The following is a 27,523-nucleotide window of genomic DNA, read 5'->3' as shown; positions in this document are numbered from 1 at the left end:
AAGACACAGAAATCATAAAAAAGTCAAAAATAAAGAATAAAATATCTGATATTAAGAATACACTGGAAGGAATAAACAGTAGGTTGGATGAAGCAGAAGATAAAATCAGCAATTTGGAAGACAATGTAGAAAAAAACATTCAATCAGGAAAAAGAAAAATGGGACTACATCAAACTAAAAAGTTTTTGCACAGCAAAGGAAATCATCAACAAAATAAAAACACAATCCACAGAATGGGAAAACATATTCTCTGATACGTCTGATAAGGGGTTAATATCCTAAATTTATAAAGAACTTACAAAACTCAACACCAAGAAAACAAACAACCTAATTAAAAAATGGGCAAAGGACCTAAATAGACACTTCTCCAAAGAGGACATACAGATGGCCAAAGACATATGAAAAGATGTTCTACATCACTAAACATCAGAGAAATGTACATTAAAACCAAAATGAGATATCATCTCACACCTGTCACAATGGCTATCATCAATAAAACAATAAACAACAAGTGCTGGTGAGGAGGGGGGAAAAAGAGGAACACTTTTACACTGTTGGTGGGAATGCAGATTGGTGCTGCCACTGTGGAAAGCAGCATGGAGATACCTCAAGAAAATTAAAAATGGATCTGCCTTTTAACCCAGGTCTCTCATTTTTGGGAATATATATAAAGGAACCCAAAACATTAATTTGAAAGAACATAAGATCAAAAGATGAGTGGATAAAACTAAGGGACGTTTACACAATGGAATTCTACTTCACCGTAAAAAAGAAGACAATTTTACCCTTTGCAACAGTATGGATGGACCTGGAGAACATTATGCTAAGTGAGAAAAACTACAGAGCAATCAACCTAAACAACAAACTGAAGGCTAGCTGATGTGAAATATTATAGCCAAGGATTACAGAAGAATCTACAGAGACTGGTAAGAAGGGTAAAGATGTGGAAAGGGATAGCCCCTACATGGAGGCATGGCAGCAGATGAGAAGCCAGAGGGATAGCATGTCTATGAAACTCCCGCCCTCTAGGAGTGCAAGGTCAACCTCATGCAGGGATCTCCAATCCAGAGAAATAGAAATGGGAAGAGTTCAAGTAGCATCTGGCAATGGGAATCAGCGGGTATTCACTCTGTCTGGGAGACTCATTGCACCCTCTCAGGAAAGAGCACTATTGTTACAAGACCAGCCTAGGGAGTTCACGGTCCAGGCTCTGACTGATGGAGGGGCCATGCTGCCATACCTGGGACCCTGGATGGAGCTCCTGGCTATACCCAGCAGTGACTTTTAAGGGGCCCTCTGTTTTCTGAGAAGGCTTTTGGCAAAGACCCAGGCAGTGACTGAATTGTGTGGCTTGGAGAAGAGAACCAGTCTCCCCTACTTCAAGCACACAGCTGGTGCCCCTACCTCACCTAGTGAGCCACTCAGCTTGCTCATTCCTGCTGAGCTTGGTGGCACAGGCAAGCTGCACAGGGCTGGGGCTTTTGGCCCTGTTCTGCTGTGTTTGGCAGTGTGGGGTAGACACACCAAGCTGGGACTTTCGGTCCTGACCTGCTAGGTTCAGAGTCTTGTGCAGCTGGAACTTTCAGCCCACCTTGCTTGGTTCATCAGTGCGGGGAGACTGGAGAAATGCACAAAGCTGGGATTTTTGGACTGTGTCTTCCAGGGAGGCTTCTGTCCAGCGGCCAGACAGGTAGGTACTGAGCTGCATAGCTATGTTGCAGGGAGGCAAACCTAATCTCCCTTGCAAGTTCAGCCTGCACCTCTCTGTGAAGGGGAAGAAGTGTCCATTGCCCTCCTACATGTTTGTGGGCACCACGCCCAATAAGAGACTGTTTAGATAAGCCCTGCGAAGTCCCAGATAACCTCTCTAGGTACAGTTCCATGGTTGCGGGAAGAAAAAGCAGCTCAGAATGGGGACTTTCAAAGTGTGAGACCCTCAGAGGCTATTGTCTGGGACCAAGACAGTCCCTTCCTGAGGGCTGGGGTGGCATCATTCCCAATGGGAGACCCTTTCGATCTATCCCTCTGAGCCCAGAGCAGCTGAGCTTGCCCCTGCCAAGGGAACAACTTCCTTTGCCCAACCTAAATGCAGCAAGCCCCTCTAGGGGAAACTATAGTTGGAGATTCTGGCAGAGACTGAGGAGTTTGGCTTTGAAGCAGGGGTTACTCTCCCCTCATTGAGTGCCTGGCTGTGGGACCCCCAAGTAGGGGACAACTAGGCTCATCTCAAATATCCTAAGCTCATTTTGCAGCTCTTTTCAGAAGGTTCCAGAGGAAGATCAGGCAACCTGATGGGAGGGGGAGTAGCTGAAAGGTGGAGAAGGACCTCAGAGAGCCTTGGTCCTTTTACAGATCTACCCCAGTTCTAGGCTGGAAAAAGGCAAGTCTTTTATACAGGTTGGCCCCTCCCACACACGTTCAGGTTCAGTAGATGCAGACACACACAGTGAACAGCATGATAGCTAAAGACAGGCAGCCCAAAGCAGGTTACACACAATAGCTAACAGCAACCAGTATCTAAACTCCACCCAAGTGAACCCAGGACCTATACAACCAGTGGTGGGCTTAAGAATACACTAGAGCTTGAACCAACTAGTCATACAACAGGTACACCCAAAGGGGTATTCCATCAGGCACCATGCTGAGAACCACCCCACCTTGGGGGCAGCCCCTGCACAGTGTCTCATACACAGTGAGAATGGTTTACTTTTATAGTCACCCAGCCTGAAAGGTTAACTCCACCCACAAAAGTACCAACAATATTCATGCCTCAACTACATCAGGCGGTGCACATACCTACAAGAAACATTTCAGGAGCACGATGAGATGAACTGTAAGATTGTGCCACTGAGCCCAACAAGACAATTTCATCATAAAACTATCATAACAGGCTTGGGAGTCATAAAAGATCTACCTAATACAAAGAGACAAAATGGTGAGGAAAAAGAAAAATGCCCCAAACAACTGAACAATAGACATCCCCAGAAAAAAGAATGAAAAGAAATGGATGAATGGAAACAACCAAACTACCAAATGCAGAGTTTAAAATAATGATTATAAGAATGCTTAAGGATCTTAGAGGAAGAATGGATGATCTCAATGAGAACTTAAACAGAAAGGTAGGAAGCATTAAAAAAGACACAGAAAGCATAAAAAAGCAACCAGTCAGAAATGGAGAATACAATATCTGAAATGAAGAATACACTAGACAGAATCAACAGCAGGTTAGATGAACACAAAGAATCAAATCACAAATTCAAGGACAAGATAACAATAACTACCCAAGGAGAGCATGAAAAGAAAAGAAAAATGACAAAACTCTAAGGGATCTCTGGAACAACATCAAGCATAACCGCATGTGCATTATAGGGGTACCAGAAGGAAAAGAGAGTGAGCAAGTGATAGAGAACCTGTTTGAAGAAATAATGACTGAAAATTTCCCTAACCTGGTGAAGGAAAAAGTCACAAGCATTCAAGAAGCACAGAGTCCCAATCAAGATGAACCATAAGACATGCACCAAGACATTTCATAATTAAAATGGCAGTTTAAAGACAAAGAGAGACTGTTAAAGGCAGCGAGATAGAGACAGTTACTTACAAGAGAGTTCCCAAAATCTTCTGATTTATCAGCAGAAACACTTCAGGTGGGATTGGCATGAAGTATCCAAAGTGATGAAAAACAAGAACATGCAACAAAGACTACCAAATGTGGCTATGATTTAAAATTGAAGGTAAAATAAAGAGCTTTCCAAACCAAAAAATAAAAAAAGGCTAAAGGAGTTCATTACAACCAAACCAGTATTGCAAAAAATGTTAAAAGGAGTGTTTTAAGAGTAGAAATGGAGAGAGACAAACATAGATATAAAGAAAAAATAGCAATAAAGTACCTATCAATAATAATCTTAAATATAAATGGATTAAATGCTCCAATCAAAAGACATACAGTAGCAGCCAGCCAAGATGGATGCATAGGTAAACACACTTTGCCTCCTCACACAACCATAAGAATGATCACAACTAACCTCAAAACAAAAAACAACCAGAACTGCCAGAAAATCAAACTGTATGGAAGTCTGAAAACTAAGGATTTAAAGGAGAAATATTCATCCAGATGGATGGGTAGGAGGTGCAGAGACAGGGATCCAGGGCAGAGAGGACATGGTATGTAGGTGGCGAGGAGGCAACAGCAAAGCAGCGGCAGTGGAAGATGGTGGAATAGTCAGTCCCACATTCATGTGTGGAAGATAAAAACCAGGTGGGACACCTGGGGGGCAAGCAATCCCAGCCTGAGCCCAGACCATTCAACCCAGGGTTACAGTGCTAGGAATACAAAGCCTCATAACGCTTGGCCATAAAAATCAACCTGGGCTGGGGCAGTAGAAGAAACTCCAAGTCTCTCAGGAGAGTCCATTTGAAGGGCCCCAATAGTCCTAGAAAATACCCAAACCAACCCACTCTGGGAACCACCACCAGGGCAACAGCTAGAGGGGCACCAGTCATGTAAGGGAAGTGGGTGAAGCAAAGTGACTGGAAATGGGATGAGGGCAGAACAAGGGGCATTGTTTCCCCTCTGACCCTTCTCCCACAGACAGTGCCACAAAGTGGCTAAGCAGATTGTCCTGCCCTAGCAGATACCTAACGTTCCGCCCCTTACAACATAACAGATGCACCAAGACAGGGAGTCAAAACAGAAACCTAATACACAGAAACAATCAGAGTGGCTGTCAAACTGAGGAGACAAAGAAATACAGCCCAAATGAAAAAACAGATCAAAACTCCAGAAAAAGAACTAAGAGAAAGAAGATAGCCAGAGTATAAAAAGACTTTGGGACATCTCCAACATGCCAACATCTGAATCATAGAGATGCTAGGAGGAAAAGATGAAGAGCAAGAAATTGAAGACTTATTTGAAAAAATAATGGAAGAAAACTTCCTTGATTTGGTAAAGGAAGTAGACATGTAAGTCCAGGAAGCACAGAGTCCCAAGTAATTTGGACCCAAAGGAGCCACGCCAAGACACATCATAATTAAAATGCCAAAGTTTAAAGATAAAGAGAGAAAATCTTAAAAGTAGCAAGAACAAAGAAGAAAGTTACTGATAAAGGAGTTCCCATGAGGCTAGCATTGATTTCTCAACAGAAATTTTGCAGGCAAGAAGGGACTGGCAACAAGTATTCAAAGTGATGAAAAGCAAGAACTTAAAACCAAGATTACTCTATCCAGCAAAGCTATCATTTAAAATTGAAGGGCAGACAAAGTGCTTCCCAGACAAGGTAAAGCTAAAAGAGTTCATCATCACCAAGCCCTTGTTATATGAAATATTAAAGGGACTTATTTAAGAAAAAGAAGATCAAAACTATGAGCAGTAAAATGGCGACAAATTCACAACTATCAACAACTGAATCTAAAAAACAAAAACAAAAACAAACTAAGCAAACAACTAGAACAGAAACAGAATCATAAGTATGGAGATCATTTGGAGGGTTATCAGCAGGCAGGAGGAAGAGGGAGAATGAGGGAAATGGGATAGGGATTAAGAAGCATAATTGGTAAGTACAAAATAGACAGGGGGATGTTAAGAATAGGGGGAAATAGAGAAGCCAAAGAATTTATATGCACAACCCATGGGCATGAACTAATTGCAGGGATTGCTGATCAAGCTCTGCAGATCAGTGAGACCAGACTCAGAAGCATCCTGTTAGGCACATTTCCACAGGAGAAAGAAGAAAAAGCTCTGAAAGGGCCCTTAACCAGACACTGCGAGCTACACTGATCCTCTGGTCTTGATCCACTAAACCCAGTAGAGCAGAGAGAGATTAGAGATAGGTGTAACAAGGGGGATTTAGGGCTGCACCCAGCCTCAGCATCGAGGCAGAGCTGCTCCCTGTGTCAATCAGGAAAGAGCCCCCGCTTCTACACAGATTGGCCCCTTACAGGAAACAGTCAGCAAATGCACCAAAAGCCATACATTCTTGGAACAAACCTAGGGCAGACCAAGATGTATGGCAAGGGGACTGGAAAACCCTCTCACCATCTTCCTTGAAGACTGAATAGTGCCCCCCAGGGTTTAGCTAGGGTCCCCACCAACTCAATTGCACCTGAGGCCCCCTCTGGAGGCAGGTGGAAAAGGTGCTAGCAATCCTCTTAGGTCATTAAAGGAACCACTCTTTGGCCCAGGGCTGATAGGAACCTGGCAGAACAGAACAGTGGTGCCCAGCCAAATCTGAAGGTGACAGCCAGAGACTGTGGATCACCTGCAGCCTCAAAAAGGCTGTCTAGGGCAAGAGTTGACATCACCAAGGGTGGATCCAGAAAGAGAAGACAGTGGTAAACACGAATCTACTGAGACAAATTCTACCACAGTCTTCATGATTTGTGTTATTTTCTCTCCTGCATATATTGTTAATATTCATTTCTTTTCCTTCAAGTTTGTGCCTATTAGGTCACTAGTGTTTATATTATAGTTTATTTCAAATCTCCTGCTTGCTCCTCCCTTCTTTTACTCCATTTTACCTTCTTCCCTCTTCTTATTTTTGTTTTAAATTTTTTTTTCTTTCTTGCTACGAACTTGTTTCTGTTCTGCACTCTTACTATCTCTCCCCTCCCCAGGCCCTCAAAACCATTTTTCTTGCCATGAGTCATCTCACATTCTTTTCCTCATTCTTAAATACCCTTATTCTCCTTCCACCTATATTAACCTTTGCTTGTTGGCTCTGGATACAGTGGTCGTTGTTGTATCTCTTCTATTTTATTTCTAGACCTTCACTATTTTTGTGTTTCAAATCTCAAATTTTACCATCCCCCTCTCCTATTTCATTTTGCCTTACTTTTGCCCTTTCTTTTATTCATTTTAAATTTCAGTTTTTCCCTTTATAAGCCTGGTTTTAATTCCTCACTCATAGAATTCCTTCTCCCTCTATCCTCTAAAAATCACTTTTCTTTCCTCTAGACATCTCTTAAGCTGTTCTTTCTTTCTTTTTTCCCTCTTACTCCCATTCCACCTATACAAATACTTGTTCATTTGTTGTTGATATTGCTGTGGTGAATCTTTTTCTCTAATTTAGTTCCTATTTTTGTCACTATATTTTTAAAAAATTTTTGTCTAAACCTAATATTTTATGCTTCCCTTCTCTTATTCCATCCTGCCTTCTTCTATTACTTTTTTATTTATGATGTAAATTTTATTTTCTCTCTCTCTGTTTTGTTTTTATTCCCTACTCATTATTTCTCCTCCCTCTACCTTCTCAAAATCATTGTTCTTTCAGTTACTACTAATGACATCCATTACTCCCATGTTGAACCCATTCATTTACACTCTTAGAAATAAGTGAGACAAGCCTTCAGTGACTCAGTCAAAAGAATTGTATTACCCTCAAAGAACTAAAAGAATGCTGAATTCTAGGAATCAAGTTTTCAAAAAATCATAGGTTCCTAAATATAAATTCTTTATATTACAAAATCATTCTGTCTTCCTCAACTGTGCTCTAGTTCAGGTTAACTTCTTCAAAGCACCCTAAGACCCTAAAAGAGTTCATTTTTTACTCTTCTTATAAATGAACCTCTATTAAGATTACCTCCCTTACGAGACAATGTGACTACATGTTCTAGTAAATATATTAAATATTTTACCTCCCTCAGCTTAACTAATACTTCAAAATGTTAAGTGATAGGAAAAAACAAAACAAAAATTAGTGCCCAATTTATAAGAGATATGTTTGGGGAAAAAATGATGCTATTGTATGATAGAAAAGTTGTATTCTAAAAATAATCTTAAAAGACCCAGAATCACTACCTCAGGCATACTTGATATTTTAAGGTCTAGATGGTTGGATAGAACTGTGCCCTATCATAAAATTACCAATAAGTTTTATTGATTTGGCCAAACACACAACAGCACTAAAATAGACATATGACAAAAACCTCCAGAATATTTTTGTTATTTTTTCTACATCTCTGCAGATCTACTTTCAAACCTTCTCTATTGTTCTCTATGCTCATGAGACTCACTTTATGAGGTTCATATGTGGATTCTCTTGACTCCTGGCTTAAAGGAGAGTTTAATCAAAGAAAGATCTGATTAGAAATTAGATTTCAAAAGGAAAGTAAGGTTGGGTATCTATTTTGTCCATTTATTCTTGGAGTTGACAGGAGTTGGCTGCATCCTTGTAACAAAAGCCAGAACTGCTGTAGTACAGCTCTCCTACAACTGGAAGTACTTTCTCTACATTTCAGAAACTATTACTTCACCTTTTCACTTCGGGTATTAATGGCTCTTCATGTTGCTATACCTGCACTACTACATCACCTCTTTTTGGTTTCCTTTAATAACAGGTACAATTTTATAAATAGTCTTTTAACAAAGTGTGCTCTACATAAATATCCTCTTTTCTAGTACATTCTCTAATACATCACACAACTGACAACACTTTAATAGTTTTTCTTGATATCTGAGTCCCTGTTACCAAATAATTTACACCTAGGTTTTAGATGAATAAATAAGTTAGGTATCTGGAAAATGAATGAATATACTTTATCCCTAGATAGTCTCAGTGATCATGAAGAACATTGAATATTAATTCAAATTTCTTCAGTCATCCCTGGAATCTCCTCTTAAAATACTGATTATTTCACATCAGAAAAATATCACATAATATTATTTAATCTCTGTTATTTCTGACAGCCTTGGTAATTTAATGTTTTGATGCCTATATCTAATGGTTTTAAATCTTTTAATGAAAATATCTATTAAATCCAAAAACAAACACTATTTTTATAGTCTATATAGTAGTCTGTACTCTGGACTATTTCTAAAGAAAAAGCAAGTGGGGTAGTCTAACTCCTGCTTAAGATTTCAAAAGTGTTTATAATCCTTGAGACTAACAGCCTACCACCATCCATTAAAACATGTTATCTTTTTGGTTCGAGAATTACTGATAATGTAACTTATAGACCCATATAATTAAAGGCAAAGGATCAAAGACTTTGGAAAACTTCAGAAGATAAAGTTGACTGATTTGTAGTGTGTATTTTGATTGCCACTTTTTTGGAGTCAGTAAGAAGGAATGTGATGCGTTAATAATTGGTATTTATGTCCTCAGTGCTGTCACTATCTAGGACTATATCATCTGACACAAATATTGTCTGATAGACTATGACATCATAATGGACACTTTTCTGAACATATTTAAAACTAGATTTTTATCATATGTGTAAAGGAGGCAAATAAAATTTGATTTACTTGATGAACCAGAAAAAAATAAGGAGATATAACCAAAAGTGAGATAAAAATTTATATAGAGGCTTTGTTAATAGTAAAAATAGAATGCTTTCATACTAATATCAAGGACAAAACAATGATGTTCTCACTCAGCATATCTTTTAACACTACACTGAAGGTTCTTGCCCAAGAAATAAGGACAGAAGTTACTCATTAAGAAAGGATAAGAAGTAAAGAATCTATCTTTATTTGCAGACCACATGGTTGTCTATGTAGAAAATACTGTGGAATCTTTTTAACAACTACTAGAACAAATAAGTGAATTTAGTATGTTTCAGAATGTAAAATCAACATACAATAATCAGCATTATTTCCATGTACTGACAACAATCAAAAACTGAAGTTTTAAAATACCATTGAAAATTGTGTTAAAGATATGAAATACTTGGGGTAAGTCTGACAAAATATGTGCAAGATCTGTACAGATATACAGAACATGGCTAAGAGAAATTTCAAAAGATTTAAATAAATGGAGAAATATACATTTTTCACAGCTTGCAAAACTCAATGTTGTTAAGATGTCAACTTTCCCCAAATTTTTCTGTAGAATAAATGTAACTTTTATCAAAATTTCAGCAGATATATCTATAAAAAATGGCAAGCTGATTCTAAAATTAGTTATAGATACAACATCTGAGGACAAAAACTCTTTAAATTCAAGATTTATAATGCTACAGTAATCCAGACATTTTTTTGCATCAAGATCAAAAAGCTAGAAATTGAAATAAAAAGATATTCCAGAAATAAACACACATATATATTGTCATTTTACTTTTGAAAAGGGTCCAAATACTACTATGTATATCATTACAGATCCTAGAATCATTATAAAGAAATGAAGTGGCATTCTAAATGATTCATGTCAATGAATTTGGACATATATTTGAGTGGAAAATCTTTTAGAAAATCACAACTCACAAAAAATGACATATAGTTAATTCAAATATTAGTATTTCCATATTTCTAAAAAGCAAATGCATCTTTTTGAAAAATCTTCCCACAAGGTAAATTCCAAGTGCAAATGGCATTCCAAGCAAATTACACTAAATATCGTCAATCTCATACAAGCTCTTAAAAAATAGAAAAAAGAAAAAAACACACTCATTTTAAAATCCCAGAAAAATCTTGACATGAAAACTTGGTGAAGGATACCACAACTAAAAAAAAATTTATTCTCCCTCATAATGATAGGCACAACAATCCTAAATAAAATATTAGTAAGTTATCAAATTGAATCTAGTAATGTATCTTTGAGGAAAACACAAATAACAGAAAGATATTCCATGCTTATGGACTGAAAAAATTAATAGTGTTAAAATGTCCATATTATCCAAAGCAATCTACAGAATCAATGCAATTTTTACCAAAATTCTAATGGCACTTTTTCACCAAAATAAAACAAATAATCTAAAATGTGTGAGGAAAAAAAACCTAGAATAGCCAAAGCAATCTTAAGAAAGAATAACAAATCTGGAAGTATCACGCTCCCTGATTTCAAACTATATTACAGAGCTATAGTAATCAAAAATTGTATGATATTGTCATTTAAAAGACAGACATATAGATTAATGAAACAGAATAAAGTGTCCATAACCACACATATATGGTCAATTAATTTATGCCAGTAGAACCAAGACTATACAATGGGGAAAGGGAAATCTCCTCAATAAATCATGATGAGAAAACTCTACAGCCATATGAAAAAGAATAAAACTGACCACTTTCTTACACCATAGACCAAAATTAACTCAATATGATTTAAATTTTGTATGTCAGACCTGCAACCACAAACCCTAAAAGAAAACATAGGTGGTAAGCTCCAGACATCAGTCTTGCCAATGATTTTTTTGGAGTTGACACCAAAAGTAAAGTCAACACAAGTAAAAATAAACAAGTGGGGTTACATCAAACTTAACAGTTTCTACAAAGTAAATTAAACCATCAACAAAATAAAAAGGTGATTTACTGAATGAAAAAAAGTATTTGCAAATTGTATACCTGAGAAGATGTTCATATTCAAAATATAGGGTCTGGCACAAATAATGCCACTTTTTAACTACAAAATCATAAGTATGTAATTCTGTTAACAACAATATCTCACTCAAGAACACCAAATGAAATTTTAGGTGAAATGTTCAAATTAAAACTATAAGTTATTACACCTATATTATTACCATACCAACCACACTCAAGCAGGTGTTACTTCTGCCAGACTCTGTATATAAAGAACTCATACAACTCAATTGTAAAACAAACAACCTGACTAAAAAATGGGCAGAAGATCTAAATAAACATTGTTCCAAAGAAGACATGCAGCTGTCCAATAGGTAAATGAAAAGGTGCTCAACATCACTAATCATCAGGGAAATGCAAATCAAAAAAAGTGAGCTATCACCTCATATCTGTTAAAGTAGTTATTATCAAAAAGACAAGAAAATGAAAGAAGAGGATTCCAAGATGGCTGCAGAGTAGATAGAAGCTACACTCACCTCTCAGAGCCAAAAATTCACAAAAGAAACCATATAGAGACTAGTTAGAAGGGCTCAGAATAGTGGAAAAGGCTATCCTCTGCATCCACTTGTGGCAGCTGAGAAGCCAGAGGGATATCTTGACTGAAAAATTCTGTCCCTCCAGGAGTGTGGGGTATCAACCCCACATAGGGATCCCCAACTCAGACCTACAGAAATGTGAAGAGGAGCCTATAAAACATCCAGTGGTGAAAATTAGTGGAGATTCAGTCTGTCTGGGAGAGAAGAGAGTCTGCCAGAGACTCAGATGTCACCTTCACAGGGTTGAGCACTCTTACTGTTACAGCACCAGCCTAGGTAGTACAGTGCTAGGTTTTCCAACTACTGCCAACACCACTCTGCTATGCTTGGATCTTACAGAGGGATCTGATGGCTGCACTCAGCAGAGACTTTAAGGGTGTTCTTTCTCTGCTGAAGCTCTTGGCAAAGACTCAGACAGTGATTGAACTGTAGCTCTAGAAGGGAGACCATTGTTTCCCACCTCAAGCATATAGCCAGCACCGCCTACACATGCACACACACATACACACACACCTGTTAAATCACTAGGCCTGTTCTGCTGCTCTGTGGCTCTGTCCTACTGTGTTTAATCACACAGTGGGATTGCCATGCCATATAGAGCTGGGACTTTCAAATGCCATCTCCAGGGGAAGTTTAGGTCTAGGAATCAGATAGGCAGGTGCTGGGTTGAATTTTGTGGCTGCATCACGGGTGAGCCATTCTTGTCTCCCCTGTGAACTGAGCTTGCACTATCTTGGGGAAGGAAAAAAGTGCCCATCCTCCTCTATAGGCTACCCAGCACAACTACAAATGGCAGACTGTTTGGATCTCCCCACCCTCAAGTTCTAGTGTCCCCAACTGGCTGAGCTCAGTTCTGCAGTGGGGGAAAGGAGGGCTGTTCAGAGATGGGACATTCAGAGTGTATCTCCCTCCGAAGTTATTTTTTGGGACCAGGAAAGAGTGTTTGGCCCTCTCCTACAGGACCTGCCAGCACTACTCCCAATAGGAGACATGATCTGTCACCCCCACCAACCCCAGTGACTCCACCCACCTGAGCTACTCCTTGCAGATGGGACTGCTGGCTACACCCAAACTGAACCTGTGGCCCACTCCTCCTGGGAAGTGAGAGTTGGAGACTCTAGGAGAGAATGAGTGGTTTGGCTCTGGAGTAGGGGCCACTTTGCCCTCACTGAGTGCCTGACCATGTGGCCCCAAAGTAGGGGATCCACTAGCTCCATTTTCCTGATCTCATCACCCCTCCCTACTGAGCTGAGTCTGTGGAAGAGTCTGTCAGTCATGGCCAGCCTGGGCCCAATCAACAGATTTTCTTCAAAAGACTCTGAAAAAAAACCAGGCAACTTCATGAACAGGCAGAAATAGGTGGAAGCAGACCTCAGGAAGCCTTGGTCCTTTTAGACATTTTCCCCCAGCTCCATGCTGGAAGAAGCCAACCTTTGTACGCAGATCAGCCCCTTCCATGCACACCCAGGCCCAGTAGAAACAGTCACAAACAGTGAATAGCATGGTAGCTCCAGAGAGGTTGCCCAAAGCCAGCTACACCAAATGTCTGACATTGACCTGTACCTGAACCTTGCCCAAGTGGACCCTGAAGAAACACAACCAGTGGTGGGCTTCAGAACACACCAGAGCTCAACCCTATTAGCTACAGAAGCAGCATATTCAAAAGTGGATTCTGGCAGGCACCAGACCCCACTGGAAAGAACTCTGCCAAAAAGGACAGCCCCTGCACAGTGACTCATTCTTGGAATTGAGGTTTATCCTTAGAGCCAGCCAGTCTAAAGAGGTAGCTCCAACCATGAAAGGGCCAACAGCATTTAAAACTCTACTACTACATGAGAATGCACTTAGCCCCCAAGAAACATATCCAGAGCATGGAGCTCAGGTGATCTGAAGGTTGCACCACTGAGCCCAACAAGACACCTACATCATAAAACCATCATAACAATTTTGGGAGTCATAGCAGATCTACGTAATACACCACAGAAAATGGGGAGACAAAGAAATATGTTTCAAATGAAAGAACAAAGATATCCCCCAAAAGGAATTAAATGAAATGGAGCAACCATAATGCCAGATGCAGAGTTTAAAACAATGGTTATAGTCCTAGCAGGGGAATCACTGGATCAAAAGGCAGTTCCATTTTCAGCTTTTTAAGGAAATTCCACACTGCTTTCCACAGTGGATGCACCAGTCTGCATTCCCACCAACAGTGTACTATGGTTCCCTTTTCTCCACAGCCTCGCCAGCACATGTTGTTTCTTTGATCCAGTGATTCCCCTGCTGGGACTATACTCTAAGAATCCCAAAACGCCAATTCAAAAGAACCTATGCACCCCAATGTTCACAGCAGCACAAGTTACAATAGCCAAGTGTTGGAAGCAACCTAAATGCCCATCAGTAGATGATTGGATCAAAAAATCATGGTACATTTACACAATGGAATACTACACAGCAGAAAGAAAAAAAGAACTACTAAACCTCGCGACAGCATCAATGGAACTGGAGAGCATCATGCTAAGCGAAATAAGCCAGGGGGCGAAAGACAAATACCATATGATCTCACCTAGAAGCGGAACCTAACCAACAATACAAAGATGCAAGGAAAATAAGACCAGCAACACTAAAAGGAAAAGAAACCAACAGAGACAAGAGGGAAGGAGGGAGCGGGGGCAGGGGAAAAGGAAGGGAAGGGGAAAGTCAAGGAACATAGAGCAAGGACTCATGGACAAAACCAAAGCGGAAGAGTTGAGGGAGGGAGGAAGGGAGGGGGCAAGGGAAAGTGGTAGGGGGTAGGCAGAGACAAATGTGTTTGAAAAAATAAATAGATTTTTATAAATAAATAAATAAATAAATAAAACAATGGTTATAAAAAGGCTCAAGGACCTTAGGGGAAAAATGGATGATCTCAGTAAGAACTTAAACAAAGAACTAGTAAGCATTAAAAATGGCAGAGAAACCATAAAAAAGAACAAGTCACAAATGAAGAATACAATTATCTTAAATGAAGAATACACTAGATGGAATCAACAGAAGGATAGATGAAGCAGAGAATCAAATCAGTGATTTAGAGGACAAGATAACAGTTAGCACCTAAGAAAAGCATCAAAAAGAAAAGAAAATTTGGAAAAAGAAAGAATGTCCTTCACAACAGCATGGATGGAACTGGAGAGCATTATGCTAACTGAAATAAGCTAGGCGGTAAAGACAAATACCATATGATCTCACCTGTAAGTGGAATAAGTGGAACCTAATGAACAAAATAAACTAGCAAGCAAAATATAACCAGAGACATTGAAATAAAGAACAAGCTGACAGTAATAACCAGAGGGGAGATGGGAGGGGAATAATAGGGGCAAGAAGGGGAAGGGTCATCAAGGAACATATATAAAGGGCCCACGAACAAAGCCAAAAGGAGGTAGGATTGAGGGTGGGAGGTGGGAGTAGGTGGGGTGGGGGAAAGTGATGGCAAGAAAATGGAGACAACTGTACTTGAACAACAACAAAAAAAAGCAGAAAAGAAAAAAAAGAAAGAGATGTAGCAATAATTAGCCAAAAACATATGTGTAGTAAGTGATGAAACACTCCTAAAAGGGAAAATAAAACAGACAAAAAGAAAATTTTATTTTCTTTGATGGCAAAACTGATTATCATAAAGAATTTATTGAGATATTCTTTGTAACCTCATTTTGTCCATTTTGGTGACTGTACTATGGATACTTGAAAAGATATATATTTTCTGGGTGTTAAACATTAATTTATCTCCCTCATAATTTTATTTAGGCCTTCTATGTACTCACCCTTTTTGGCCAATTTTATCTCTCATAGATGGAGATGAAGTAAAGCCTCCTACTAAAGACATGATTTTCTTTTATATTGTCATACTGACTATATATGTATACAAAATTAAATAGGTATGGATAATTCCTGAATATTAGTTTTATACTATACTCCTTTACTGGAGAAGTTTTTTCAGCTGATTTTTGTTGCATGTCAGGAAACTGCAGTCAACTTCATAGCACCCGGCAGTCCTGAGGAAGGTGGGGGACAGGAGATCCTGGAGGTCCCTGCAAAGACTCATGGCAGTGATAAGCTCACTCATCTGCTTTCACTCCTGGAAGAGAACATGGTTTTTGCCTTCTTTCCACCTCCTAAAATCTTAAGACATGCATTTTATTCACACAATGTAAATTGCACTTGGAGGGAGAAAAAGTCCAGTAAATGCACTTTTTAGCTTCCAACTCCCATGACATAATAGTGAGCATAACCAAAGTGAAAATGAATTCTGGTGGCCAAAAAACATATCCAGCATGATAGAATATATTACAAGTTTACAAGATGTCTCTTAGGTATAGAAAAATGGCAAAAGTTATAACAGCAGAAAAATAGGCAAAGGTATGAACAGACAAGTTCATAGAAAAGGATGCCTCTTTAATACCTTTTAAATATATAAAAGGATGTTTACGCTCACACAGTAAGAGAAATGCACATTGAAAGTAGCCTTAGATATCAACTGATGACAGGAAATATAAAGTTAGCAACACACTGTATTGGTGTGGCGTGAGGAAACAGAAATTCTTGATATATTATAGCAGGGGAGTACAATTTGGCATTATCTATCAGTATTAGAATTTCATATATATTTCACTTGATATAGAATTTTTTACTCTCAAGAATTTATCCTCCAGATATATTTACACACGTGAAATTATAATAGCAAGCATCTACATACAATCCAAGTGTCCAGCAGTGGGGGTTAGTTAAACAAATTATGGTATAGTCATACAATGGATAATGGTGCGTGTTACAAAAACAATTAAGAAAAACTTTGTGAACTGCTTTGGAAATATTTTCGAGACTTTAAGTGAGAAGAGGTGAAGAAGTTTATAAAGATAAATCTAACATTTATTTTTAAAAAGCGCAGCCCTGGCTGGTGCGGCTCAGTGGATTGAGTGCCAGCAGGCGAACCAAAGGGTTTCACGGTTCAATTCCCAGAGAAGGGCACAGGCCTGGATTGTGGGCCGGGTCCCCAGTCGGGGTGCACGAGAGGCAACCACACATTGATGTTTCTCTCCTTTTCTTTCTCCCTTCCTTTCCCCTCTCTAAAAATAAATTTTAAAAAATCTCTTTTTAAAAAGTGGAGAAAGCATATGTATTGCATTGGATTTTATATGAGAAAAATTCCAGAAAGGCAAATACAAAACTAACAATAATGGTTACTTTGAGGAGTGGAATGTGAAAAATGGGCAAATGGAGGACAGAATGCAAAGATACTATTGGTTTTTATGGTTGAATTATGCAAATGTATTGCCTAGTCAAAAATAAATAAATGCCTTTTAATGGGAAAAAATGATTTAAAAAACAAGTGATGAGGATGTGAAGAATGGAACTCTTGTGTCCTTTTGTTTGGAATGTAAATTGGTGCAGCCACTATGGAAAACAATATGAACGTTTCTCAAAAAATTAAAAATAGAACTACCATATGAGTCAACAATTTCACTACTACATTTATCTGAAAAAAAAAAAGGTAACTCAAAAAGATATATGCACTTATATACACCATTCATTGCAGCATTATCACAAAAGCCAAGAGATGGATACAACCTAAGTGCCTGTTGAGAGACGGATGGATGAAGAAGGTGTGAGATATATATATATTAATATATATACATGTGTGTACAGGTACCAATGGAATATTATTCATCTGTAAAAAAGGAAGAACTCTTACCATTTGTAACAATATGGATAGACCTCAAGGGCATAATGCCAACTGAAATAAGTCAGACAGAGAAATACAAATAACTGTGTGATCTCACTTATAAGTGGAACTTTTTTTTAATTAAAAAGCTGAAAAGAAAACAGGCCTGGTCGTTATCAGAGGTGGTTGCCAGGGTTGGGGATAGGGACTGGAAAAATGGGTAAAGGGAGTCAAAGGTACAAACCTCGAGTTATAAAATAAATGTCAAGGGGATGGAATGTACAGCATGGCAACTATAGTTAATAATACTATATTGGATATTTAAAAATTACTAAAAGAATTGGTCTTAAGAGAGTTCTCATCACAAGAAAAAATTTGTAGTTATGATGGTGACAGATGTTAACTAGAGACATCGTGATGATCATTTTGCAGTGTAAACAAATATTGAATCATTTTGTTATACATCTAAAACTAATATAATATTGTATGTCAATTATATCTCAATTTTTAAAAATGATGACTCACGGTCTACAACTAGTGATTTTAAATAGTTTCATGTTAATTAGTTGACAAAATAAGTTGCAAAAATTATGCAAGAAATATTTATATAATCTTAGACATGTATGTAAAAATGTTGACATTTGTGCATAGGAAATGTTGAAAAGATTAGGTATAGAAATAACACAAGTACTTATTACGAGATTTGTGATTATTTATATATTTTCTTATGATTATCTGCATTTTACCTCTTTTAATTAAAACATGATAAGGCAAAAAAAAAAAATAGTCCTGTTGAACTTGTATCAGCCATGGGAGGTGTGGAACAAATGCAGGAAATACAGACGTGTACCTACCATCTGATTTTTGATGCTGTGTGTTGGTCTGTATTTGATGTTATTGTTGCAGCTTCCTTTCTCTGAGGACACTATCCTCACTGCTATACATCTTTCAGGATTTCTGCCAAGTTCATTACACAGAAGATTCATTAGTGATCTTTTGAAATTGGGTCACCAAGGTCCCTTTTGTTTATTCATTTTATTTTAGCTTTGGCAATAAAACAACTGTTAATGTTATTCATGCAGAACCTTCTCACTCTGCCCATAAGAATCAGAATGTCAACCTTTTCAAAACGAGAAAGAGCTCTAATATTCTAAAATCTTTAAATATTATATTGTTGTACTTTCAACCTTAAAATTTTAAAGTGAGATGAAGTCCACGAGGAGTAAATTTGGCAATGTGCTGGAGATGAAAACCTCAGAGATCAAAGGCATTCCACGGTGCCTGTTGGGGGAGTGCTAGTCGGTGGGCATGGGTGGCCAGAAGTTCAAACTCAAGCCTCCACTAACAAGGTCTGCTCTTCTTAGTATCTGCAGGAAAATTATGGTTGAACATGCTGTGAAAGCTATTACTGACTCAGAGTAAGTGTAACATTGGTGACTTGACTTACTTTTCTTTTTGAGAAATTAGATCAAGAACAAATTTGACTTCCATTTATCAAAATCAGTGATGTATATAACTACTTCAAATATTGTAAAAAGAATGAACTTTATATCATAGTTGTATTTTCTGTAGAAAACATGACCCATAACTATATAATTTAGCCAAGCTAATGTATAAAAAGTGTAACCTAGATGGTTACCTGTTATCTGACATGAAGTCACCATCCACTTCAAAGTAAAAGCGATGTATGCTTATATGAACTACCTCTAAGCATGATTCATAACTAAAAGTTAATAATGTAATGAATGGCCTCAACAATCTTAAATTGCTGTAATTCTCTGAAAGACAGAGAAAACAGAAATGTCAGTTACAGTTCTATTTCAATAACTTTTTTCAAATTTTGTCCCTTAGTATTCTGCACAAGAAGAGAGCATCAAGAATTGGGGAAAAGATAGATATTTTAAGGCATAAATTCTGTTCAGTGTGGCCAGGACTGGGTTTGTACATACTCTACTAAGTTCTTAGAAGCTGAGGAAAAGGATCGGCAGCGGGATGGACAGGCTGCAGAGGTGACCCTCCAGTGCATCTTAATTTGACTGACAGTTATTCCCAGCGTGTGCCTGCAGTCCCTGGGAATGTCATGTCTCGTCAAAAAGCCCTGGGACTGTCTTCCTTCTCTATTATGGTGACTGTATAATCTATCGACTTTACTGTGGGCTAGAAACATCTGGTAGCTGACCACGCTCTCAATTCTAAAGGAAGGAAAATTTTTTAAAAAGGAAAACTATTCACAATCTAATCAGAGCCTCCTGGGAAAATTCTTTTCCATTCGCTAATATAAATTAATCTCAAATCCTATAGAAATTGATTCAGGATTGAAAATATTTGAGATTATAATGTTGTTAATTGATAATTACTGAGAAAGAATTATGAAAGAGCTATGAGCACAAACTTAGAACACAAAGTCCCCAACCTGATACTAATACATTACTGAAAAATGAACTGAAGAGGTATAAATGACAAGAATGAGAGGAAAATGATATATTTGCCTGACACAGGGAGAAGCGCCCAGGTATCATTTTTGTTCTTTGGTTTAGGTATTATGACTAAGGTATCAAATAGATGTGCAAGTATATTCACGTGATATTTTAAGTTGTATGGCATGACAAATTACATGTTAAATTACACATGTTTTATATTTAATGTTTATATTTCTATATTATTTATATTGCTATGTAGGTATATTTACAGAAGGAAAATCTAAAAGTGCATGTTCCAAAATATTTGCTGTTATGGTATTTCACATTTTTCCTCTTTTTACATAACAGACAAAATTTTCTAGTTTATAAATTATCCACGGACAACTGCGTGGGGATTGCATAGGTGAGGGGTGAATGGAGATGGAAAAGGGTATGGGAGGATAAATAGTAATGGAAAAAAATACAATAAAAAATGAACTATTCAAAAATATAAATAAAAACAAATAAAGAATAAACTGGTGGTCTTATAATTTTCAACTGCCTTAGAATACATGAAAATAAAAAAAAAATAAGTTAGGCTAGTACTTTAAAATTTTGTTCTGGTGGCCTGTGATTGATGTTATTGATGCTTAATCTTCTCTCTGAGGGTACTATCCTTCCTTATTATTGTTAGAGATTTTTTTTTATATTTTAATGCACAGAAGATCCATTAGTAACCTTTGAACCTACATTAGAAAAGACCTTCTGATCTTTTAACTTAATCACAGATTACAAATGTCAAATTAGAATTGTAATAATCTCTCAGCTCAAGAATTTCAACGTTAGGTTTTTCTCCCAAATACATCACTCATATTGAAAAGTTTTTCGTCTCAATAATGAAAAATATTAGAGAATATTGAAGAAAATATTGCCCAGATATATAATGACAGAAAAGCAATTGAATGCATGATTTTGTACTATATTGCAAACAAAAAACTCATGAATTCCCAGGGCTGCATGTGAATGTGCATAGTAAGGCTAAACAGTATGCTCATATACAAGTCTCAGCTTCATTTTTATTTTCAGTTTTGTATTGTTAAGAATTTTTGTGCTGTTACAGTGAATAGAAGTAATATGTAACTTTTGAAAGCATGAAAGTGCTACCATCAGATACATTGTAGTCATTAAGAGCAGTAATTAAGAGAGGTCATCAAAATGTCATATTATTTATTTTCATGCAGTAGCATCATGTGCTACACCTTTAAACTAAGAGGACCTTGGGTGGGTGATATCATTTCATTAGGGATCGATACATGCATTATAAATGTAAAATATTTTATTTTGGGTGTTGGGCACATAATGCAATATACAGATGATGTATCACATAATTGTACATTTAAAACCTATATCATTTTATTAACCAATGCCATCTCAATAGATTTAATTTTTAAAAAATATCAATTAGTCACACTTCAGAGTCAATTGTTTTGCCAAAACTTAAGATTGCTTTTGCATGGACTGATATTATTTGTAATTGTAATGAAATAATAATATTTCTAGAGCCTCTAATATTTTCCTAAATGCTCAGGACTTTGTTTAATATCATATTGAAGCCTTTGGTGTCTGTGAGCTGAAGAGAATGGGATTCAAAGGAAGTAGGTGAGTTCTGAAGATGGGTCTTCACTACATCTTAGGTGACCCATTGGTGTTGTTCCCTAAGTGACTTTGCTACCTTTCAGAGTTCCAGCTCTCAAGACAACCAGGAACCTGGTTAATGACATTTGTATGAGATACTGGCATAAATGTGAGAACTGGGCACATGCTTGGAATTGATCCTGTACTCACCCTGGTAAGAAAAGAATACTTTAATCAGTGAACTGAATCTATTCTTGTAATATGTAGTTGGGGTCTCCTGGGGAAATCCATTTTCATTCACTAGTGTGTGAAAACTAGCAAGCCCTAAAGACCTGTAAATATTTAATGTATTGCTTTGTACTTAATTTGAGGTAACACAAAAAATTATAAAGGATCTATTAACTCAAACTTAGTATTGCAAAGTTGATCTTATTATCTTTTTTAAAAAGATTTTTCATTTACTTATTTTTAGACAGAGGGGGAAGAAAGGAGAAAAAGAAACATCAATGTGTGGTTGCCTCTCATGCATCCCCTACTGGGGACCTGGCCCACAATGCAGGCGTGTGCCCTGACTGGGGATCAAACCAGCGACCCTTTGGTTCACAGGCCAGTGCCCAATCCACTGAGCCATGACAGTCTGGACTGATATTATTATCTTATTGGCAGATATCTCAAGGAAGCAAAATGAAGATTTAGTACTATTTATACACTAGACAAAGCAAGGAAATCAGTTATCTTTGATAATAAATATTAACAGAGAACATGGCAGCTTTGTGATATGACTTAATTCAGTAGCCAACATTTTACTTTAATGCCAAAAACACACACACAATTTTTTAGAAACACAAAATATAAGGGCCATGGGCATAGATTTTTTAAAATAAATTCAGTGATAGAACAATATCAAGAAGCCCAAATGGAAAAAAGAAAGTTTTATATGCTTCTGGAGAAATACTGATGTTGGCATTCAATCACTAATCATTGGTTAGGCATTGACTACAGGCTTGGGTTGTGTTAATTTTCTTGAGGAAAAAAAATGCAGTTCCTAATCTAAAAACTTTAATAGAAATAAGAATTGTTTACCCTTCCCCCTTTTCCAAGGAACATGTATAAAAAAGACATAGACAAAGCCAAAAGGGGATAGGATCAAGGGTGGGAGGTGGGGGTGGGAGGGGTAGGGGTAGCGGCGGGGGAAAAATGGACAACTCTGTACTTGAAGAACAATAAAAAACTAATTTCAAAGCCCCTAAAAACAAAAAAATAAGAACTGTTTGACAATGGTGCATATATAGGGCTAGGGAAATCCAACACAGGCAAGAGGTTTTAAAAGACTTCCCAAAAAAAAATAATGCTTAGGGTGAGAAGCAAAAAGAAATCAGTGTCTTCAGGGTGAATTCAAGAAATTTTAAAGAAAGATGAAGTAGAAAAAGGAAAAGGATTGGAGGTGAGGTTGGTCCAGAGAGGTGCTTCCTTTGAAGTTGTTATACAACACCTTCTATATTGTGTGAGTTCAATTACTATTACCAGTAAGTTTTATTAAAGGAAACACATGGGCAGAAAAAGATAGGGATACAGAGTCCATGCATCCACCTTTTCATGTGTTCAGTATGAAGTATGTGTGGCTATACTCACTGAATTTCAGGAAAAAAAGATCACTATGGTATACAGATAAAATAATTACCATGTATGCATTTTATTTGAAATTAGAGGACTTAATGCATATAACCCCAAACCATATACACTCTTTATACATGAAATGGCCAAAAACATTATTTTATAAGGGTTGAACATAAAGTTATAATTGATGAATGAATTTTGGAGAGCCTCCATTGCAAGTCCAAATTACTTGTTATGTAACTGCGTTCTATCAAGGACCAAGATACAAGCAAAGATATGAAACTGCTAATGAAACTTAAGATTTCATCTTCAAAATAGAGAAGGCAAAAATAGAGAGTAAAAGAAAATTTTAATATTGATGACAATACAACACACTGTCAATAAAACCAATCCATAATATAGAAAAAAATTTTAAATAAATTTGGGAAAATGCAACAGAGATATAGAATCAATAAATTATTGGATTTTGAGACAGTTAAGTTTATCTCCATGAAATTTCTCTTCAAAAACTACAATAAGGATACTTACGAACTAAATCCATCAGTGTATTAACAATATTAATCACCAAATTAAAAAATAAATTTTATGTGAACCAGTTACCTGCTTGAGTTTAGTTGTCACTGTTTATCACTGATGAGCTTTGACATCCCTTTAGGACAAAAATCAGAAGTCAGATATGAGAAACCATACAGTAACAACATTCATTCTACTGGGACTAACAGATGACCCACAACTTCAAGGTCTGCTTTTAATTTTTCTATTTTTGATGTATTTACTGAGTGTAAGTGGGAACCTGACTATCATCTCACTTACATTTGTGGATTCTCACCTTAAAACACCAATGTACTTTTTTCTACAAAATTTTTCCTTCTTAGAGATCTTATTCACATCAGCTTGTATTCCTAGATACTTATATAACCTATCCACAGGTGACAAGACTATTACCTACTATGCTTGTGCCATTCAAGCATTTTTAACTGATCTTTTTGGAGTAACTGAATTTTTCCTCCTGGCCACCATGTCCTATGACCGCTATGTGGCCATCTGTAAACCCTTGCATTACATGACCATCATGAACAGCAGAATCTGCAGAAGACTCATCATTTGCTGTTGGATGGCTGGCTTGTTAATCATACTCCCACCATTCAGTTTGAGCCAAAATCTGGAATTTTGTGACTCTAATGTCATTGACAGCTTCCTCTGTGATGTATCTCCATTCCTGAAGATTTCATGCTCAGACACCTGGGTCATTGAGCAGATGGTTGTTGTTTGTGCTGTGTTGACTTTCATCACAACTCTTCTTTGTGTAGTTCTCTCCTACATAAATATAATCAAGACTATTTTAAGATTCCCTTCTGTCCAGCAAAGGAAAAAAGCCTTTTCTACCTGTTCTTCCCACATGATTGTGGTTTCCATCACCTATGGCAGCTGTATCTTCATCTATGTCAAACCTTCAGCAAAAGAATCAGTGGCTATTAATAAGGGTGTAATAGTATTGATTACTTCCATTGCTCCTTTGTTGAACCCCTTCATTTACACCTTGAGAAACAAGCAAGTAAAACAAGCCTTTAATGACTCAATCAAAAGCATCATCTTATCTTCCAAGAAGTAAAAGAATGCCGAAGTTGATGATTCAAGTTTTATAAGACATGGCTTTGTCTTCCTAAAGCATATAACGTTAAGTTTCTAAAATAATTTGTTTCCTCCTAATCTGAAGTCTATTCAAGGTAAATTTGTCAAAATGTTCTGTATCTAGACTGCCTGCGATTGAAACGCAGGCCGCACAGGTGGTGGATCCTTGGCCCAAGGGGTCACAGAACTGCCCAGAGACCCCTGAGGAGAGACTAGAAACGGAGGCGTTGGGGAAAGAATGGGAGGAGGAACCGGGGAGTCCCGACTCCTTCTCCTTGCCGTAGTCTCCATTGTGCGGGAAGAGGCCACACACCCAAAGAGCCAAAAGCCAAAAAGCACACATAGACACCCCAAAAACACCCAGTGCAGGCGCATACACTTGCGCCGAGTGACTGGCGAGGGTTGGCGAGTGTGTGTGTGACATGCGCGGGCTGGAGAAAGCTTGCACCGGCCGGCAAGGCCTCCCACAGATTGGCACCGATCCGGCCTGCGAGGGATTGCACAGAGCGGCAAGGGCAGGCATAAATTGACCCACCCGCCCGCAATTGCTGAGCGGCCCACAAAATTAGTAGATCCCCGGCCGAAGGGGTCACAGAGCTGCCCAGAGACCCTGGAGGAGAAACGGAGACAGGATTAACCGGAGAGTCCTGGAGCTGACTTCCTCCCATTTCCATAGTCCCCATTTGGCCAGGGCAAGCAACGCACCCAAAGAGCCAAAAGAGGGGAAAAGACACAATAGAAAACCCTAAACTGACCAGTGCCGGGGAGATCGCCTGTCAGGGGGGCTAAATGAGTACACGAAGCTGCGAATAAGCCCCCTGCTCTGGGGCAAGCACATGCGAGCCCAGGCAGACAGGGGATCCTGCTGCTCCACGAGCGCGCTCAAGGAGCAGGCGTCAGAGTGCAGAGCGATCCCAAAAATAGCCCAGCCCTGACCGAAGGGGTCAAAGAGCTGCTCCAAGCAGGAGTCAGACACAGACAGTAGACTCCTGGAAGGCTCAAACAAACAACCCAAGGTCATATAGGGTCAATAACTGACATCATCAGAGGCAGGCCCAGAAAGAAAAGTAAAGGACAAAAATACTTAACAGACTCTCACAAAAATGGGAAGAAAAAGAAGTTCCCCCCAAATGAGTGGAAAAGAGGACTCCCCACAGAGACAGCTAAATGAAATAGAGGCAAAGGGACTATCAGATATTGAATTCAAAACAATGGTTCTAAGGAAGATCAATGAGCTCAGCCAGCTCAAAGATAACTATGAGAAACTGCAAGAAACTATCAGGATCTTACAGCAAACTATATCAGCCTGGAAAAGGACATAGAAACTATCAAGAAGACACAAGAGGCTATGAAAAATACCATTTCTGAATTGAAGAACACAGTAGAAGGAATCCAAAGCAGGCTGGATGAAGCCGAGGATCGAATCAGTGAGATGGAGGACAAGGTGGAAAAAAGCTCCCAGAAAGAACAAGAAATGGAAAAACAACTCCAAAAGAATGAAGAGGCATTTAGGAAAATGCAGGACAACCTGAAACGCAATAATACCCGTATAATAGGAATACCAGAAGGAGAAGAAGAGGAGCAAGGGATAGAGAAGCTCCTCGAAAAAGTAGTGATGGAAAATTTCCCTAATTTGAGGAGAGAAAGGGTCTCATGGATCCAGGAGGCACAGAGGACCCCACTCAAGAGAGACTCAAAGAGGTCCACTCCAAGACACATCATCATTAAAATGGCAAATGTCAAAGACAAAGAGAGAATCTTCAAGGCAGCAAGGGAGAAGGAGAAAGTAACATACAAGGGGGCCCCGACAAGCCTAGGAGCTGACTTCTCAACAGAAACACTACAAGCCAGAAGGGAATGGCAACAAATATTCCAAGTCATGAAAAGCAAGGGCCTACAGCCAAGGCTGCTCTACCCAGCAAGGCTCTCAATTAAAATAGAAGGGGAAATATGGAGTTCCCAGACAAAAGAAGGCTTAAAGAATACATCTCTACCAAAGCAGCACTCCAAGATATGCTAAGGGGACTGGTTTAAGCAGATGAAGGAAAACAATGAGACAGAGAGGAACACAGGTACAAAGAGAAAAGATGAATAAGTTTCTATCAGTAATATCTCTCAATGTGAATGGACTAAATGCCCCAATCAAAAGACACAGGGTAGCTGAATGGATAAGAAAACATTACCCACACATATGCTGCCTACAAGAGACCCACCTCAGAGCAAGAGACCTACACAGATTGAAAGTAAAGGGATGGAAAAAAATATTCCAAGCAAATGAGCATGAGAAAAAGGCCGGGGTTGCCATACTTGTATCAGACAAAGTAGATTTCAAAACAAAGGCCATAAAGAGAGACCCAGAGGCGCACTTCATAATACTTAAAGGAAGAATCTATCAGGAAAACATCAACATTGTAAACTTATATGCTCACAATATAGGAGCCCCCAAGTTTATAAGGAAATTGTTGGATGACTTCAAAAAAGATATAGACAGCAACACACTGATAGTAGGGGATTTCAACACCCCACTGTCAAAAATGGACAGATCTTCCAGACAAAACATCAATAAGGATATTGGGGAGCTGAATGACACACCGAATCAAAGAGACTTAACTGACGTATATAGAACCTTACATCCCAAAGAAGAAAAATATACATTCTTTTCAAATGCTCATGGCGTTTTTCAAAGATAGACCACATGATAGGACACAAAGCAAGCCTC

The 27,523-nt window shown here is 38.2% G+C and overlaps 1 protein-coding gene across 1 annotated transcript; it reads left to right on the top strand.

Moving 5' to 3' along the window:
* Positions 1 to 23,848: 23,848 nt before the first annotated feature.
* LOC129084519 (olfactory receptor 6C2-like) lies at positions 23,849 to 24,784 on the top strand. The gene has a single exon (XM_054590715.1). It carries the CDS (start codon positions 23,849 to 23,851, stop codon positions 24,782 to 24,784), a length of 936 nt encoding a protein of 311 aa, XP_054446690.1.
* The last annotated feature ends 2,739 nt before the right edge of the window (positions 24,785 to 27,523 follow it).

The sequence above is a fragment of the Pteronotus mesoamericanus genome, unplaced genomic scaffold (genome assembly GCF_021234165.1).
Source record: "Pteronotus mesoamericanus isolate MK-2021 breed Mesoamerican mustached bat unplaced genomic scaffold, CSHL_Meso_final scaffold_21, whole genome shotgun sequence".
In the NCBI taxonomy this organism is placed as follows: Eukaryota; Metazoa; Chordata; class Mammalia; order Chiroptera; family Mormoopidae; genus Pteronotus; species Pteronotus mesoamericanus.
The sequence above is the reverse complement of the archived record's forward strand: the minus strand, read 5'-3'. Positions and strand labels throughout refer to the sequence as shown.